General features: G+C 51.1%; 1 protein-coding gene across 6 annotated transcripts in view; it reads left to right on the top strand.

Annotated features, from left to right (window-relative positions):
• The window catches only part of FCGBP (Fc gamma binding protein), a 142871-nt gene extending 132717 nt beyond the window's left edge, over window positions 1-10154 (top strand). For all 6 annotated transcript variants that reach the window (XM_060288453.1, XM_060288452.1, XM_060288454.1 and 3 more), the window contains 6 exons: window positions 518-1089; window positions 1395-1968; window positions 3071-3270; window positions 5930-6313; window positions 9593-9864; window positions 9986-10154. In XM_060288453.1, coding sequence (XP_060144436.1) covers window positions 518-1089; window positions 1395-1968; window positions 3071-3270; window positions 5930-6313; window positions 9593-9864; window positions 9986-9995 — 2012 coding nt within the window. In that variant the 3' untranslated portion in view covers window positions 9996-10154. The remainder of the gene's footprint in view (window positions 1-517; window positions 1090-1394; window positions 1969-3070; window positions 3271-5929; window positions 6314-9592; window positions 9865-9985) is intronic.
• Window positions 10155-14717: the final 4563 nt, after the last annotated feature.

Consider the following 14717-nt stretch of genomic DNA (forward strand, 5'->3'; position numbering starts at 1 on the left):
AGACAGTCCTGGGCAGTTCCCCTCAGACAGATCTCCTGGTCAGATTTATCCTGTCAGCTTCACCCAGTCCGCATACATGTGGTCAGAGTCACACACTGACAGACCCTGTCGTCGAGACCGTGAGAGGCTCCAGGTCAGACACTGACAGTCAAGCGTACTCGTGTGGATTCGTACCCCAAGGTACATCCGGCCAGATTCACACCCTGAGATACAGTTGGTTCCTGCATATCTTGGTCAGATATATGGGGTTGGATTCACCCAGTCAGATCAACTTGATCTTTAGAAACACTTGATCCGGTTGACACACTACCTGGGCAGAGAGACCCCAGGTCCCCACACTGAATCCCCCCGTTAGATGTAGTGGATCAGACACTCCGCTCAGATCCCCGGACAGATTCATTCACGAAATGTACTCAGGCAGAACATACAGATTCACCTGGGCAGGTTCTCCCGCTCTGTGCCTCCCCTGTGTTCCTCCCTCGTGCCTGCCTGGCTCATTCCCCTCTTGTCCCCACAGCCCTCCAGTGCCCGGCCCACAGTCACTACAAGCTCTGTGGTGACTCCTGCCCTGTGAGCTGCCCTAGCCTCTCAGCGCCCGAGGGCTGCGAATCCACCTGCCGGGAGGGCTGTTTCTGCGACGCTGGCTTTGTGCTTAGTGGAGACACCTGCGTGCCTGTGGGCCAGTGCGGCTGCCTCCACGAGGGCCGCTACTACCCGCTGGGCAAGGACTTCTACCCGGGTCCTGAGTGTGAGCGGCGCTGCGAGTGTGGGCCGGGTGGCCAGGTCAGCTGCCAGGAGGGCGCGGCCTGCGGGCCCTACGAGGAGTGCCGGTTACAGGATGGCGTCCAGGCCTGTCGCCCTACAGGCTGTGGCCGCTGCCTGGCCAGCGGGGGCGTCCACTACATTACCCTCGACGGCCGTGCCTATGACCTGCATGGCTCCTGCTCCTATATCTTGGCCCAGGTCTGCCACCCACAGCCTGGGGACGAGGACTTTACCATTGTGCTTGAGAATAATGCGGCTGGAGATCCCCAGCGTCTGGTGGTTACTGTGGCTGGCCAGGTTGTGGGCCTGGCTCGAGGGCCACAGGTAAGTGGACGTGGCCTTGCCCTGGGGATCTGAGGGCAACCTGGTCCCACCTTGGAGGCTCTGAGGGGGACAGGGCCCACCCTGGGGGTTTTGAGCGAGATATGACCCTGCCCCACGGGGGACTGAACAAGACACAGCCCTGCCCTGGGGTCTCTGAAGGGGACACGACCCTACCCTGGGAAGTCTGGGGGGGACATGGCCCCACCCCAGTGTGACTGAGAGAGAGACAGCTGCATCCTGGGAGTCTGAGGGAACTGCCTTACCTGTGCTTCTATGAGCCCTGACGCATCTGACCCTCCATCCAGGTCACTGTGGATGGCGAGGCTGTAGCCCTGCCTGTGGCTGTGGGCCACGTGCGGGTGACCGCCGAGGGCCGGAACATGATTCTGCAGACCACCAAGGAGCTGCGTCTTCTCTTTGACGGCGATGCCTACATCCTCATATCCATCCCTAGCCCCTTCCGTGACCGGCTTTGTGGCCTCTGTGGGAACTTCAACGGCAACTGGAATGATGACTTTGTCCTGCCCAGTGGCGCCATGGCCCCCAGCGTGGATGCCTTTGGAGCCGCATGGCGGGCACCCGGCTCCTCCCAGGGCTGTGGCGAGGGCTGTGGGCCCCAGGGCTGCCCCCTGTGCTCAGCAGAGGAGACGGCGCCCTATGAGAGCCTTGAGGCCTGCGGGCGGCTCCAGGATGCCAAGGGCCCCTTCTCGGCCTGCCATGCAGCTCTGAGCCCCTCTGAGTACTTCCGCCAGTGCGTGTATGACCTCTGTGCCCAGAAGGGCAACAGTGCCACCCTCTGCCGCAGCCTGTCAGCCTACACAGCGGCCTGCCAGGCAGCTGGCGTGGCCGTGAAGCCCTGGAGGACAGACAGCTTCTGCCGTGAGTGTCCATGGGCCCCTGGGAGGACTTCAGCCCAGGCTCGGGGGTACCCTCTGGCCTGCTCCCTGTCCTGTGTGCATCTCAGGAGCAGTCCCCAGCTCCTCCCACAGCACACCCTGCTGGCTTCCCTCCTGCCTGGCTGACCGGCCCTTCTCAGACTCCTTTCAGGGGCCTGCTCTCCTGAGACCTCAGATGCAGTTCTTCTCAAGGCCCATCCGGAACCTTTTTTGTGGTGACCTTGGAGGGTGGGTCGGGCAGGTCAGAAGCTCACACAATAAAGCCTGAGTCTGTGGCTCACCCAGTTCCTCCAGGATGGGACCGTAGCCCCTCAGATCCTTTAAGACAAGGCTGCAGCTCCCTCAGACGCCCAGCCCAAGACTGTACCTCTTAGATACCCACAGTTAGGGCTTATCTGTTTCCTTCAAACCCCCAGGACAGGGCCATGTCTCCTTGGACTCTCCTGGACAAGGCAGTGGCCACTCATGCCCCCAGGGCAGGGCTGTGTCTCCTTCATTCTCCTCGGGGTAGGACCTACATCCAGGCCCATACCTACCCTTATAGCCTTAGATTTGTCCTCGGTGCTGGCAGTAGACACTGCCTGTCTCCATGTCTGACCTCTCTCCTGACTGCCAGCCTCATGGGTCCAGTGACCTCCTGGACACTTTGCACTTGGTGTCCTCAGGGTCCCTCACACACCTCCTGTGTTCCTGTATGACATCAGCATTTCACCCCAAACCTGGTCCTCCTATTCCTGATCCTGGTCCTCATCGCGGGGCAGCCACACCACCCACCAGTTGCTTAGCCAGAGCCCAGGCCCTCACTCTGGTTGCTTCCCCTGGGTCCTCACAGCCCCCATCCTGGCCCTGACCCCTCTGCCTGTGCTTGCCGCATCCTGGCCCTGACCTTCTGTCTGTATTTCCCCAATGCAGCCCTGATCACACTGGGCCATCGCTATCTGTCCCACTGACAGAGCAGGGCCTGGAGCTGTCTTCATTGCCGTGTCCCCAGCACCGGCAGCCCAGAGCTGGGTGTGCAGTAGGCCCCATTCATTATTCAGTGGCCGTGTGTAGGCATGACCCCACCCTGCCTTCTCTCTCCGCAGCGCTCCAGTGCCCTGCCCACAGCCACTACTCCATCTGCACGCGCTCCTGCCAGGGCTCCTGTGCGGCTCTCTCTGGCCTCACGGGCTGCACCACCCGCTGCTTTGAGGGCTGCGAGTGTGACGACCGCTTCCTGCTGTCCCAGGGTGTCTGCATCCCTGTCCAAGACTGCGGCTGCACCCATGACGGCCGATACTTGCCAGTAAGCAGGAGCTTGAGATGGGCAGGGAGGGTGGAGGGGCTTGAGGGGGACTCAGAGTTTCTGTGCTGATCCCCTCGAGGATGGGGACAGAGAGGCTGCCACCACTTCCCTGCTGTGTGACTCAATGTTAGTAACGTCCCTGTGTTAGTTTCCTGTGGCTGCTGTGACGAATGACCGCAACTCGGTGCCTTAAAACAAGAGAAATTTATTCTCTCACAGTTCTGGAGACCAGAAGACAGAAATCAGGATAACTGGGGCAAGATGTCGGCAGGGCGGCACTCCCTCCAGAGGCTGTAGGGGAAGAGCTGTTCCTTGCCTCTCCCAGCGTTTGGTGGCTGCAGGCATTCCTTGGCTTATGGCCATGTCACTCCAATTTCTGCTTCCATGTCGCATTTCCCCTCCTCTTCTGTATGTGTCATAAAATTTCCCTCTGGCTCCTCCTTATAAGGATACACTTGATTGTGTTTAAGGCCCACCCAGGATAATTTCAGCATCTCAAAAATTCTTAATCACAACTGCAAACACCCTTTTTCCATGTGAGGTAACATTTACTGGGTCTAGGACCTGATGTCTTTGGGGTGGCCATTATCGGACCTACTACAGTCTCCTTCCTGAGCCTCATTTTCTCCATCTGTAAAATGGGGTTAGTCATCATCCTTGCACCATAGGTGTCTGAGGAATCGGGGGTGATTGTGCTTGAAAGGCACCCACTGAGCACTGGGCCTCACCCTCCATGTTCATCACACTCAGTAAAAATAATAGTAATTTATAGCAGAGCACAGCTACAGTCATTTAATAATGGAAGCGAAAGTTAATAGTTGATTTACTTTTGTGATTGATATTTTTTGAGTCCTTACTATGCACCAAGTTTGTTATAGACGTCATTTGATAGTAACAGCGATTCTACGAGTCACGTACTATTGTTATTTTCCCCATTTTATGGATGACAGAGAGAAGTCAGCCCAAGGCTACCTGTTAGCAAGTGGGGAGTCTGGGATGCACACCCCAGCAGCCTGGGCTCACCTTCTGAACTACTAGGCTGTCCTGCTTCTTCAAAAGCATATTTATCAAATAAAGGAAAGATGGATTACCACATCCCTTCCCTGTTCCTCCCAGTTTTATTAATGGCAGAAAGGTAGGCTAGAGTGTCTAGAAGTGCAGGACTTCTGCGGAAGAAGATGCCAAACTACTCCTACTCCTTCCTTCAGGCCTCACCGCCTACAGGAAGCCCTCTCTGATCCCCTAGGTGGGGTTAGGCTCCTCCTCTGGACCCCCACAGACCCCTGTGCTTCCCCATGCCAGCCTTGACCACTCTGCCCGTGCTAGGTTTCTTGGATTTGTAGGTCTGATATTCAGGGGAGAGGTCTGGGCTGGAGACATAAATCTGGGAGTCATCAGTATAGAGATGGTAATTTTTTTTTAATTAAATGTATTCATTTTGTTTAAAGCTCTCAAACTTTTATTTTTAAATAATTCAAATTTAAGAAAAATTACAAGAATAGTACAAAGAACTCCTGCCTACCCTTTACTCAGGTACTTCGAATGTTGACCTTTTTTGCCACTTTATCATCCCCCCTCTCTCTCTCTCTCTCCATATATATATGTTTGTATGCATACACACATACTGCTTTTTCTGCACCATTTGAGAGTATGATGCAGACATAGTACCCCTTTACCCCTAAATACTTTTGCAAGGATTTCTTAAGAATAAAAAAACTCATTTGATCTGACCACAATACAATTCAAAGTCAGAAAATTAATACTGACTTGATACTGTTATCTAACGTAAAGGTTTTATTTGAATGTCACCTGTTGTCTCAATAATGGTCTCTATAACAATTACCCACACCCGACCCACACCCTGGGCCAGGGTGCAGCTGAGGATCAGACACTGCTTTTAGTCTTCATGAGATTTGGTGAGATCACCAGGTAGTAAATGGTAGATAGAGAAAGAATAGATCTGAGGACTAAGCCCTGGGCAGGATAGTGTTCAGGATTTGGGAGATGAGGAGGAACTTGAAAATGCAGTGAAGAAAGAACAGCCGGTCAGACAGGAGAAAACCAGGAGAAAGTCCATTTCCTGGAATTGGGTTTCCAGAGCCCTCTGTTCTAGGCTGGGGGTGCCAGGACTCTGGAATATCTCCAGTGCCCACTCCTACCTGTATCAGTTAGCTTTTGCTGGGTTGCAAACCACCCCCAAGACACAGTGGCTTAAAACAACGGTTTGTTTAGTTCACAATTCTGCAGCTCTGCAGTTTGGGCTGGGATCAGCAGGGCAGTTCTTCTGCCACCCCTGGGCTCACTCATACATCTGTGGTCCCCCAGTGGGTCAGCTGAGGGCTGGCTGTCTCTCTTCCACGGGGTCTCTCATACTCAGGCAGGCTAGCCTGTGGTGTCTGGGAAGGGTTCCGAGAAAGAGAGAAGAAATCTGTAAGGTCTCTTGAGGTCCAGGCTTGAACCTGGCACAGCGTTGCTTCTGCTGCATTGTAATAACCAAGGCATAGTCTTAAGGCCAGCCCAGATTCGTGAGGAAGGGGAAACTCCATTTCTTAATGAGAGCTACTGCAAAGTCACTCTGCATGGGCCCAGAGGGTTGACGGGTTGTGTCTGTTTTTTCAGTCCACCGCACCACTGTAACCTGGCCCCTTTCTGTGCACAGGCGAACTCCTCCCTGCTGACCTCAGACTGCAGCGAGCGCTGTTCCTGCTCCTCGAGCACCGGCCAGACGTGCCAAGCGGCCAGCTGTCCGCCAGGCCGCGTATGCGAGGTCCAGGCTGGGGTCCGGGACTGCTGGGTCTCCCGTGGCCTCTGTTCCCTCTCTGTGGATGCCAACCTCACCACCTTCGATGGGGCCCGCAGTGTCGTCAGCTCCCCTGGCATCTATGAGCTCTCTTTCCGCTGCCCAGGACTACAGGAGACCGTCCCGTGGTACCGTGTGGTTGCTGATGTCTGGCCCTGCGATAGCAAAGCTGCAGTTCTGGGCCACGTTCACATCTTCTTCCAGGATGGACTGGTGACTGTGACCCGAAAGAAGGGCGTGTGGGTAAGCCTGGACACAGGGGGCATGTCTCCCCTGAGCTTTGTTCTTCCTGTTGCAGTGTCCCTACATTCCTGGCAGCCCATCTGCCTTGCTGTCTGTTTTCTTTACAGATCTCTGCAGTTTGTTTCTCTGGATTTCTATTTGTGTCAGTACTTCAAACTTAGTCCCTCTATTCTGGCTGAGCTCTTGAAGAGCAAAAGCACATTCAAGTAACTTACTAGTTTTGATTTTAGTGTTAACCAAGACTCTGTTGGTTGCAAGTGACAGAAAACCAAATTCAGAGTGCCTTGAGTAAAAATGAATTGACTGGCCCACATAACTAGAAAATCCAGGGGCAGAGCCTCAGGAGTGGCTGGATCCAGGTGCCTGGCAGTGTCATCGGAATTTGTACCTCTGTGTTTTAGACTTGCTGTCCCCCAAATCAGCTTCATTCTCTGTGACTCCCCACAACATACTCATGAGACAGGGACTATTATTATCCCCATTTTACACAGAGGGGAAACTAGGGCCCCGGAAGGTGACATCATTTACCCAAGTCACTCAGAGAGTACCCGGCAGATCCAGGCTTTGAACCCACCGGCACCCAGGCTCTGAACCACTTCGATGGGAATGGAGTGTGGTGGTGACTGTGTGGATATAAGGGACCAAGATGGACTCCAGGTGCAGTGCTCAGTGGGAACACCCTTTGGACTCTATCAATCCCAGGCCACTCGACCCTTCCCTCAGCCGTCTTTCAGCTTGCTCTTAGGGCCCCCTCAGGCCTGTCATTGTTTGCCTCATGAGTCCATTCCAGCCCCAGTGGGTTCTCCCTTCTGCCCCTTGACTTCTGTTGACTTACCACTGCCTTGCATTTACCAAACCCCACAGTTCTCACCACCCCAATTCCAAATTTCTAGAGAGAGAATCTGGCCAAACTGAGGGCTGTTGCTGACTCAGTCTAATCATCCGTGGCCCAAGTAATAGAGCCTAAGACCCAAACACAGATGTCAGGCTGCCCTAAAGTTCCCATGTCTGTTTCCATGACCTGTTCATTGATTGCAGAGACATCCACTGGTGTCCTCTGGGTCTAGGGGGGCGATAAAGCCAATGCTCCCCCAGTGAATGGTCTGTCTACATCCCTCCACCAAGGCATCGAGCTGGTCCAAGACTCAGCCCTGCTGAAAGCAGGGAAGCTTGAGTTCTCTTGTTAGTGTAATCCGGACCAGTCCCTCTTTTTCTCTGGCCTCTGCTTGATCCATAATTCAGGTGAACAGACCCCTGCTCTTGACCTTCCCTTGCTCCTCTATCAAGAAACGATTCTCTACACAGCAGATGTTCTAGAAATGTGAATCAGATCAGGGCATTCTGCGCTTAAAACTCTACAGTGACTTCCCAGAACAACATTCCAAACTCAAGCCACCTCCCTTCCATGGCCTTGTGTGATCGGACTGCTGCCAGCCTCACCAACCTCATCTCCTACAGCTCCTTCCCTCGTTGGCTGTGCTGATAATAGGCCAAGCTGGCCTTTATCCTATTCATACAGCAGAGCAAGCTTGTTCCCACCTCGGGGCCTTTGCATTCGCTGTTCCCACTGCTGCAATGCAGATTTTCTAAGAGTTGGCTCCTTCTCATCCTTCAGACCTCAGTTCTGGCATTGCTTCTACCAAGAGGCCTTTCCCAGCTACCTATGGAAGCTCTGACTCCATCCCAGTCTCAGTGCTGTTACTCTGTTTTATTTCCTTCAAGTGCTTATCACTCTCTGAGGTTATCCATTATTTCTTTGTGTTTGTTGCCTTTCTCCATTACTAGAATACAATCCTCAGGTGGGCAGGGATCCTGTTCATCTTGATCATCACTTTGTCACCAGTACCCAGATCAGGGCCTGGCACCAAGAGGGTACCCAGGAAAAGTTTGGTTTTGTGAATACATTCATCCCTGTTCCCTCCGCACCAGGCCATGTGCTGGGTAACACAGATAACTCAGACCCAGTTCTTACATCGTCGAAGCTTGCAGCCAGGTGAAACTTTCCGTCCATCTCTCCAACTATCCTTCACTGCATCCATCCCTCCTTCTCTCCTCCTTCTACGTCTCTTTCCTTTTTCCCTCTCTTCCTCACCCCTCCCCTCCCTCCATTCCTTCCTTCCATCCAACCATTTATTCACCCACCCATCCATCCATCTTTTCAGACCTATCTGCCTATCTTTCCAGTCTATCTACCCACCTCTCCAATCATCTGGCAGAGGAAGAGTCACATGAAAAAGCATTTAGAAAAAAAGCACTTTTCTTTGAAACAAGGCTTGCTAGGGAATCTAACTTCAGAAGGGTTAACTCATCGAAGAAAACAGACAACAGGACTTCCCTGGTGGCACAGTGGTTGAGAATCTGCCTGCCGATGCAGGGGACACGGGTTCAAGCCCTGGTCCGGGAAGATCCCACATGCTGCAGAGCAACTAAGCCCGTGTGCCACAACTACTGAGCCTGCGCTCTAGAGCCCACAAGCCACACCTACTGAGCTTGTATGCCACAACTACTGAAGCCCATGCACCTAGAGCCTGTGCTCCGCAACAAGAGAAGCCACCGCGATGAGAAGCCCGTGCGCCACAATGAAGAGTAGCCCCCACTCGCCCCAACTAGAGAAAGCCCGTGTGCAGCAATGAAGACCCGATGCAGCCATAAGTAAATAAATAGATAGATAAATTAATTTTTTTAAAAAAACCAACAGACACAGTTATTTAAAGGGGAAAACTCACGAGGTTACCAAGGTTACTGAGTTCACAGCCAGTGATGGAGAAATATAGTCATTTTCTCACATGATCATTATACTTGCTAGGTCATTACTTGTCTTCAGACATCAGCATTGAAAAAATAAGGGATGAAGCTGCCTTGTTAGGGAACCAGTAACTTACAGGAAATGCTCAAGTGTTCTTTTCTTTTGTAAACTAGAATCAGACAGGATGATGCTGGGGTTTGACTGATTGTTTGTTTATCTATCTGGTACAAGTGCTTCCCCCCAACCCCGGCCGCCCTTGGAATGTTGTGTGCACACCCGCTTATGCATTGATCCATCTGTTCATCCATCCGCTCCCTGTCCTTCTATCCGTCCATCCACATCTCCAGCTACCTTAGGTCTCCATCTCTCCATTTGGTGCAATCATCCAGGTCTCCATCTCTTTCAGAATCCGCATCTCTGCTTCCACTCCTTGAACTTGTTGTCTTCCTTGGGCTCTCCATCCTAGTAACACCCCAGCTCTCCTGTGGTTCCAGCTCACCTCTGTGTTTCACCCACCCTCCCCCAACCACCAGGTGAATGGTCTCCAAGTGGATCTCCCAGCTGAGGTGTTAACGTCTGTGTCCGTGAGTCGGAATCCTGATGGCTCCGTGCTAGTCCAGCAGAAGGCAGGGGTTCGGGTGCAGCTTGGCACCGATGGGCAGCTAGCTGTGGTGGTCGGCGATGACCATGCTGGGATGCTGTGTGGGGCCTGCGGAAACTTTGACGCGGACCAGACCAATGATGGGCATGACCCCCAGAAGGAGACAACACTGGAAAACTGGAGAGCACAGGACTTCTCCCCATGGTGAGGAATGTAGCTTGGAAGCCAGGCTAATTGGAGCAGGGGCACTTGGGTCCTCATGGGAAAGGGGCAGTCGGGATGGGTGCTCAGTCTACAAAAAGTGCTAAGTGTCTGTCTCTTGCAGTCTGGACTGATCCGTCATCCACCGGGAATGAGGACTTCAGGACCTGAGCCCCCTGGAGGTTGCAATAATTGAGGGATGCACTCTGTCACTGTATGTCCCTCATCCACTCTACCCCTTTGCTGAGCCACTGAGGCCAACTGGGAAAGCATTGAATAAATATCTTAAGCTAAGCTGCATACCAGTGTGCCTGTCTTATGTCTTCTCATCCCTGACATTCCTTCCTGCACAGCAGGTGTCAGATGCCTGGGGAATCTGGCACGTGATGAATATTTGTTGGCAGGTGAGGGGATGGATGGATGGAGATAGATGGGTAGATTGGGAATAAGATGGGTGGGGAAATGGGAAAATGGAGAAATGGAGGATTAGAAAAATGGATGGATGAGAAGATGAATAATTGCAGGGAAGAAGTAGAAAATGAAAAGAAAGATCAATAGATTCTGACTTGATCGTTTATAACCCTGGCACGTTAATGTCTCTGTCATTCGGTTTCCTCATACGTTTTAGTCCACTCAGGTTGCTGTAACAAAATACCATAAAATGCGTGGCTTATAAACAACAGAAGTTTAAATTTCTCACAGTTCTGGAGGCTGGGAAGTCCGAGATCAAGGCATCAGTAAATTCGGTGTCTGGTAAGAGCCTGCTTTCTGGTTCATAGGTGGCTATCTCATGCGCCCTTGGTGGAAGGACAAGGGTATTCTCTGGGCCTCTTTTATAAAGACACTAATCTCATTCACGAAGGCTCCACCCTTACGACCTATCACTTCCCAAAGTCCCCACCTCCAAATATTATCACATTGGAGATAGGTTCCGACACATGAATTTTGAGGGGACACAAACATTCAGCCAAAAGCATCATATTTAAAGTAGAGCTAAGGATGGGACTTCCCTGGTCCAGTGGTTAAGACTCTGCACTCCCAAAGCAGCGGGCCCGGGTTCGATCCCTGGTCAGGGAACTAGATCCCCGCATGCCACAACTAAGAGCCTGCATGCTGCAATTAAAGATCCTGCATGCCACAACTAAAGATGCTGCATGCTGCAACTAAAGATCCTGCATGCCACAACTAAGACCCGGTGCAGCCAAATAAATAAATAAATGTTTAAAAAAATAATAAAGTAGAGTTAAGGATAGTACCTACCTCTCAGAGTTGGAACAAGGATTTAATTGTTCATCCAAACTACAAGTCAAAAAATTGAAGTCTCTCTTCCCTTTGAAACCTGTCTTGTGCCCTGCCTGTAGTGGTCTTCCCCACCTCAGTGAATAGCACTACCAGTCCTCAGTCTAGCAGCCAGAAAATGGGGAATTGTTCTTCTTCCCTCCCCTTTGCCATCTATTCAGTCCATCAACAAATCTTTCTGGATGGTATCAAAACACACCTGGAATCTGTCTTTCTTATTGTGCCCACTGTCACCACCATCCTCACTCATGTCAACAGTAGCGTACCATCTGCTCTTCCCTGCCTGTAATTCATCCTCACAGCCACTAGATGACTCTTCTTTACATATAAATAGGACCACTGGCTATAAATTTATCTTGTCATAAAATCAAATTCCTTCACCTTGTCCTACAAGGCCCCTGTTAATCTCTTCTGACTCATCTATCACTGTCCTTCCTGCTTACTACGATCTGGGAACCTGATCTTTCAGGGTATTGAACATGCCAAAATTTTTCACTTCATTCCTTTGCGAAAAGCTGTCATCACATGACTAGATGCTTCTCATCCTTCAAATGTCCACTTACACGTTGCTACCTTAGAGAGGGCTTCCACAACCACCTCACTTAAAGTGATTTCCTCTGTTCCTTTCCGTCCTTAACCTGTGGGGTCTGAGGCAACTCTGGGTAGTTAGTGTCCAAACCGAATTAAAGTATAGGTCAGCAGGTGGAGTCTGCAGAGAGCTGGAGAATTGCTTGGTGTGGAGATACATTTGGTGTCAGAAGTGAAGTGTATGAGCACAAAAACAGTTTTCTTTTACCGCATAGGAGGTAACAGGTGCCGTTGCCTGGTACATACGGGGATAGGAGGATACTGCAGTTCTCTTATGATTGCTTGTATGTTCTCATTCAAGTGGGAAGCAAGGTCATCAGCTAAGAGTAAGAAAGAAAGAGTAAGTTTTGAGGTCTGATGAGAAGAGAAAGCATAAAATAATCCTTCAGGAAAATGAGTCCAACTGCTTTGGGAAACAGTGTGTCAGTTTCTTAAAAAGGTAAACATACTCTGATCATGTGACTCAGCCGTTTGACTCCTGGGACTCTTCTCAAGAAAAATGAAAGCATTTGTCCACACCAGTACTTGTAAGTGAATGGTTGTAGCAGCATTAATAACCTGCACACTGGAAACATCTCGAAGGCTCGACAGGTGAACAGACAAACGAAATGTGGTATAGCCATACGATGAATCCTCAGCAATGAAAAGGAACCAACTACTGATTCATGCAACCATTCGGAACATGATGCTAAGTGACAAGAGCCAGACGCAGAAGGCTACATATTGTATGGTTTTATTTGTATGAAATGGAATGATGGATCTGTTCTGAAACTGGATTGCGGTGATGGGCGCACAACTGTATACATTTACTAAAATGTGCGGGCCTATATACACTTAAAATAGGTGGATTTTATGGTATGTAAGTTATGCCTTAATCAGGCGTTTTAAAATGAGCACATTTCCCATACTATTAAGAAAAAAAAGGAAACGAGAGAATGAATTAATTAGGGACATGTGATAGGATGGCTGGGCCGCATTAGGGCCCACCTGGGTTTGTGGTCGTGAATCCGAAGTGAGACCCACTCTGGCAGTGGGTGTGGGTTTTTCTCCATCCATATTCAGCTTCCAGTGAGCAGGTGCGGAGGAGGTGGAGAGTGGACTCAATTGGGTGCAAAAGATAAAGTTAGAAGTTTGAGGGTGGGAGCAAAGGAGAGAACACTGGATGAGGACTCGGGCTGGGTGGTGAGAGTACTGTGGTCACAAGGGGGTGAGGGGCAGGGAAAAGGAGGTCAGCTTATGGGGGTGAAGGATCCTTGGAGCAATAGGTTTAGAGGGAGTGAGCGGGAAAGACAGGAGGTGATGGGCAGACAGTGAGATGCATGGAACTGAGACTGCAGGGGCTGTGGTTTTGTGGTTGCCACTGTATGGGGGTGGGCCTTTCTCCCCCACTGGCCTGGGATCTCGGGGCTGCCACAGTCACCATTGTGTCCCCAGCACAAAGTCTAAGTGTGGGAGGGAAGTGTTGGGTGGAGGACGAGATCGCTAGAGAAGAGGAAGACAAGGCATCTCGAGAGGCCAGAACGGTCAAAGGTTCATCTACCTGAATTTGGAAATCACCAAGAATTATGAGAGGAACAGCTTGTGTGGCAGTGAGCCTGGAACTAAAAAGATGCAATGAGGTGCAGTGACTTGGGAGTTGATAAAGCTGGTTACAAGAATGGGAGCAGATGCTGTGTATAAACTTCAAAGGGGCTTAGAGAAGAGGCAGAAAATGGTTTAGAAGCAGCGACAAGGAGCACGGAGGAGCTTATGCTATCTAGAGGCCCAGGGGGCATGAAGGCTGAGGAAGAGAAAACAGCCTCTGCTTAGAAGGGCTGCATGGAAGGACATGTCTTCATGGGAGAGCTAGGTTGTGGTCAGAGCAGCAAGGTAAAAGGAAAGTTCAGAGGACATGGGGGACATCCGATAAAGCCCTCAGTGCTTCCTCCATCCCAGCCCTGACCATTCTGCCTGTGCTTCCCCCATTCTGGCCCTGACCCCTCTGGGCTGCCACTGTCTGAGGACCAGGGGACTGGAAGCTCCAGGAAGCCTGGACTCTTTCAGTTACCATTGTGCCCCCAGCACAAAACCAGAAGGCACCCCCTAATTACTCACTGGTAGTGGCCATTTCAGGTTGCAAGTTGGCAGGTGAAATACCTCAGACCCAGGACACGGTGCCAGGATTCCAGAATACAGTCTGCACTGTACACCGAGGATTTTCATCCTTTAGAGAAAAAAACATTGTTAATTGGAAGGCAAACAGTAAAATCCACCAGTAGTAGGTAACATCACCCTGAATTGGAGCCATTTGAATTATTACATAGCTCCTAGAAATCCAGCATAGACTCAGCAGATTTTCCATTTTAATATGTAAACAGGGCTTCCCTGGTGGCGCAGTGGTTGAGAGTCCGCCTGCCGATGCAGGGGACACGGGTTTGTGCCCCGGTCCGGGAAGATCCCACATGCCGCGGAGCGGCTGGGCCCATGAGCCATGGCCGCTGGGCCTGCGCATCCGGAGCCTGTGCTCCGCAACGGGAGAGGCCACAACAGCGAGAGGCCCGCGTACCACACACACACACACACACACACACACACAAAATATATATGTAAACAAATTTTCAGGAATGTTTCTGAGACCCTTCACAGAGAACTCAAGATAGCATAGGTTCATTCGTTCCTTCGACAAACATTTACTGAGCACCCACTCCGTGCCAGGCCCTGTTCTGGGTACAAAGTGATACAACAATGAACAGAACAGACCAGTGGATTCTCCTGGAGGTTGTTAGTAACTTCTCTTAGTAGCACTTGTTTTGTTTTGTGGAATGACTATGAGGATGAATATTCAAATTATAAAATTACCAAAAAATTCTCAGTATTTACACAGAATCTTCTCCCTCCTCCCTCCTTCCTCTGCCTGCATCCTGATCTGGTCCATCCTGTCTCCTACCTGATCCACTGCAGCAGGCCCCTCCTTGGTCTTCTTGCTCCCA

This window comes from Globicephala melas, chromosome 19 (genome assembly GCF_963455315.2).
Source record: "Globicephala melas chromosome 19, mGloMel1.2, whole genome shotgun sequence".
Taxonomy (NCBI): Eukaryota; Metazoa; Chordata; class Mammalia; order Artiodactyla; family Delphinidae; genus Globicephala; species Globicephala melas.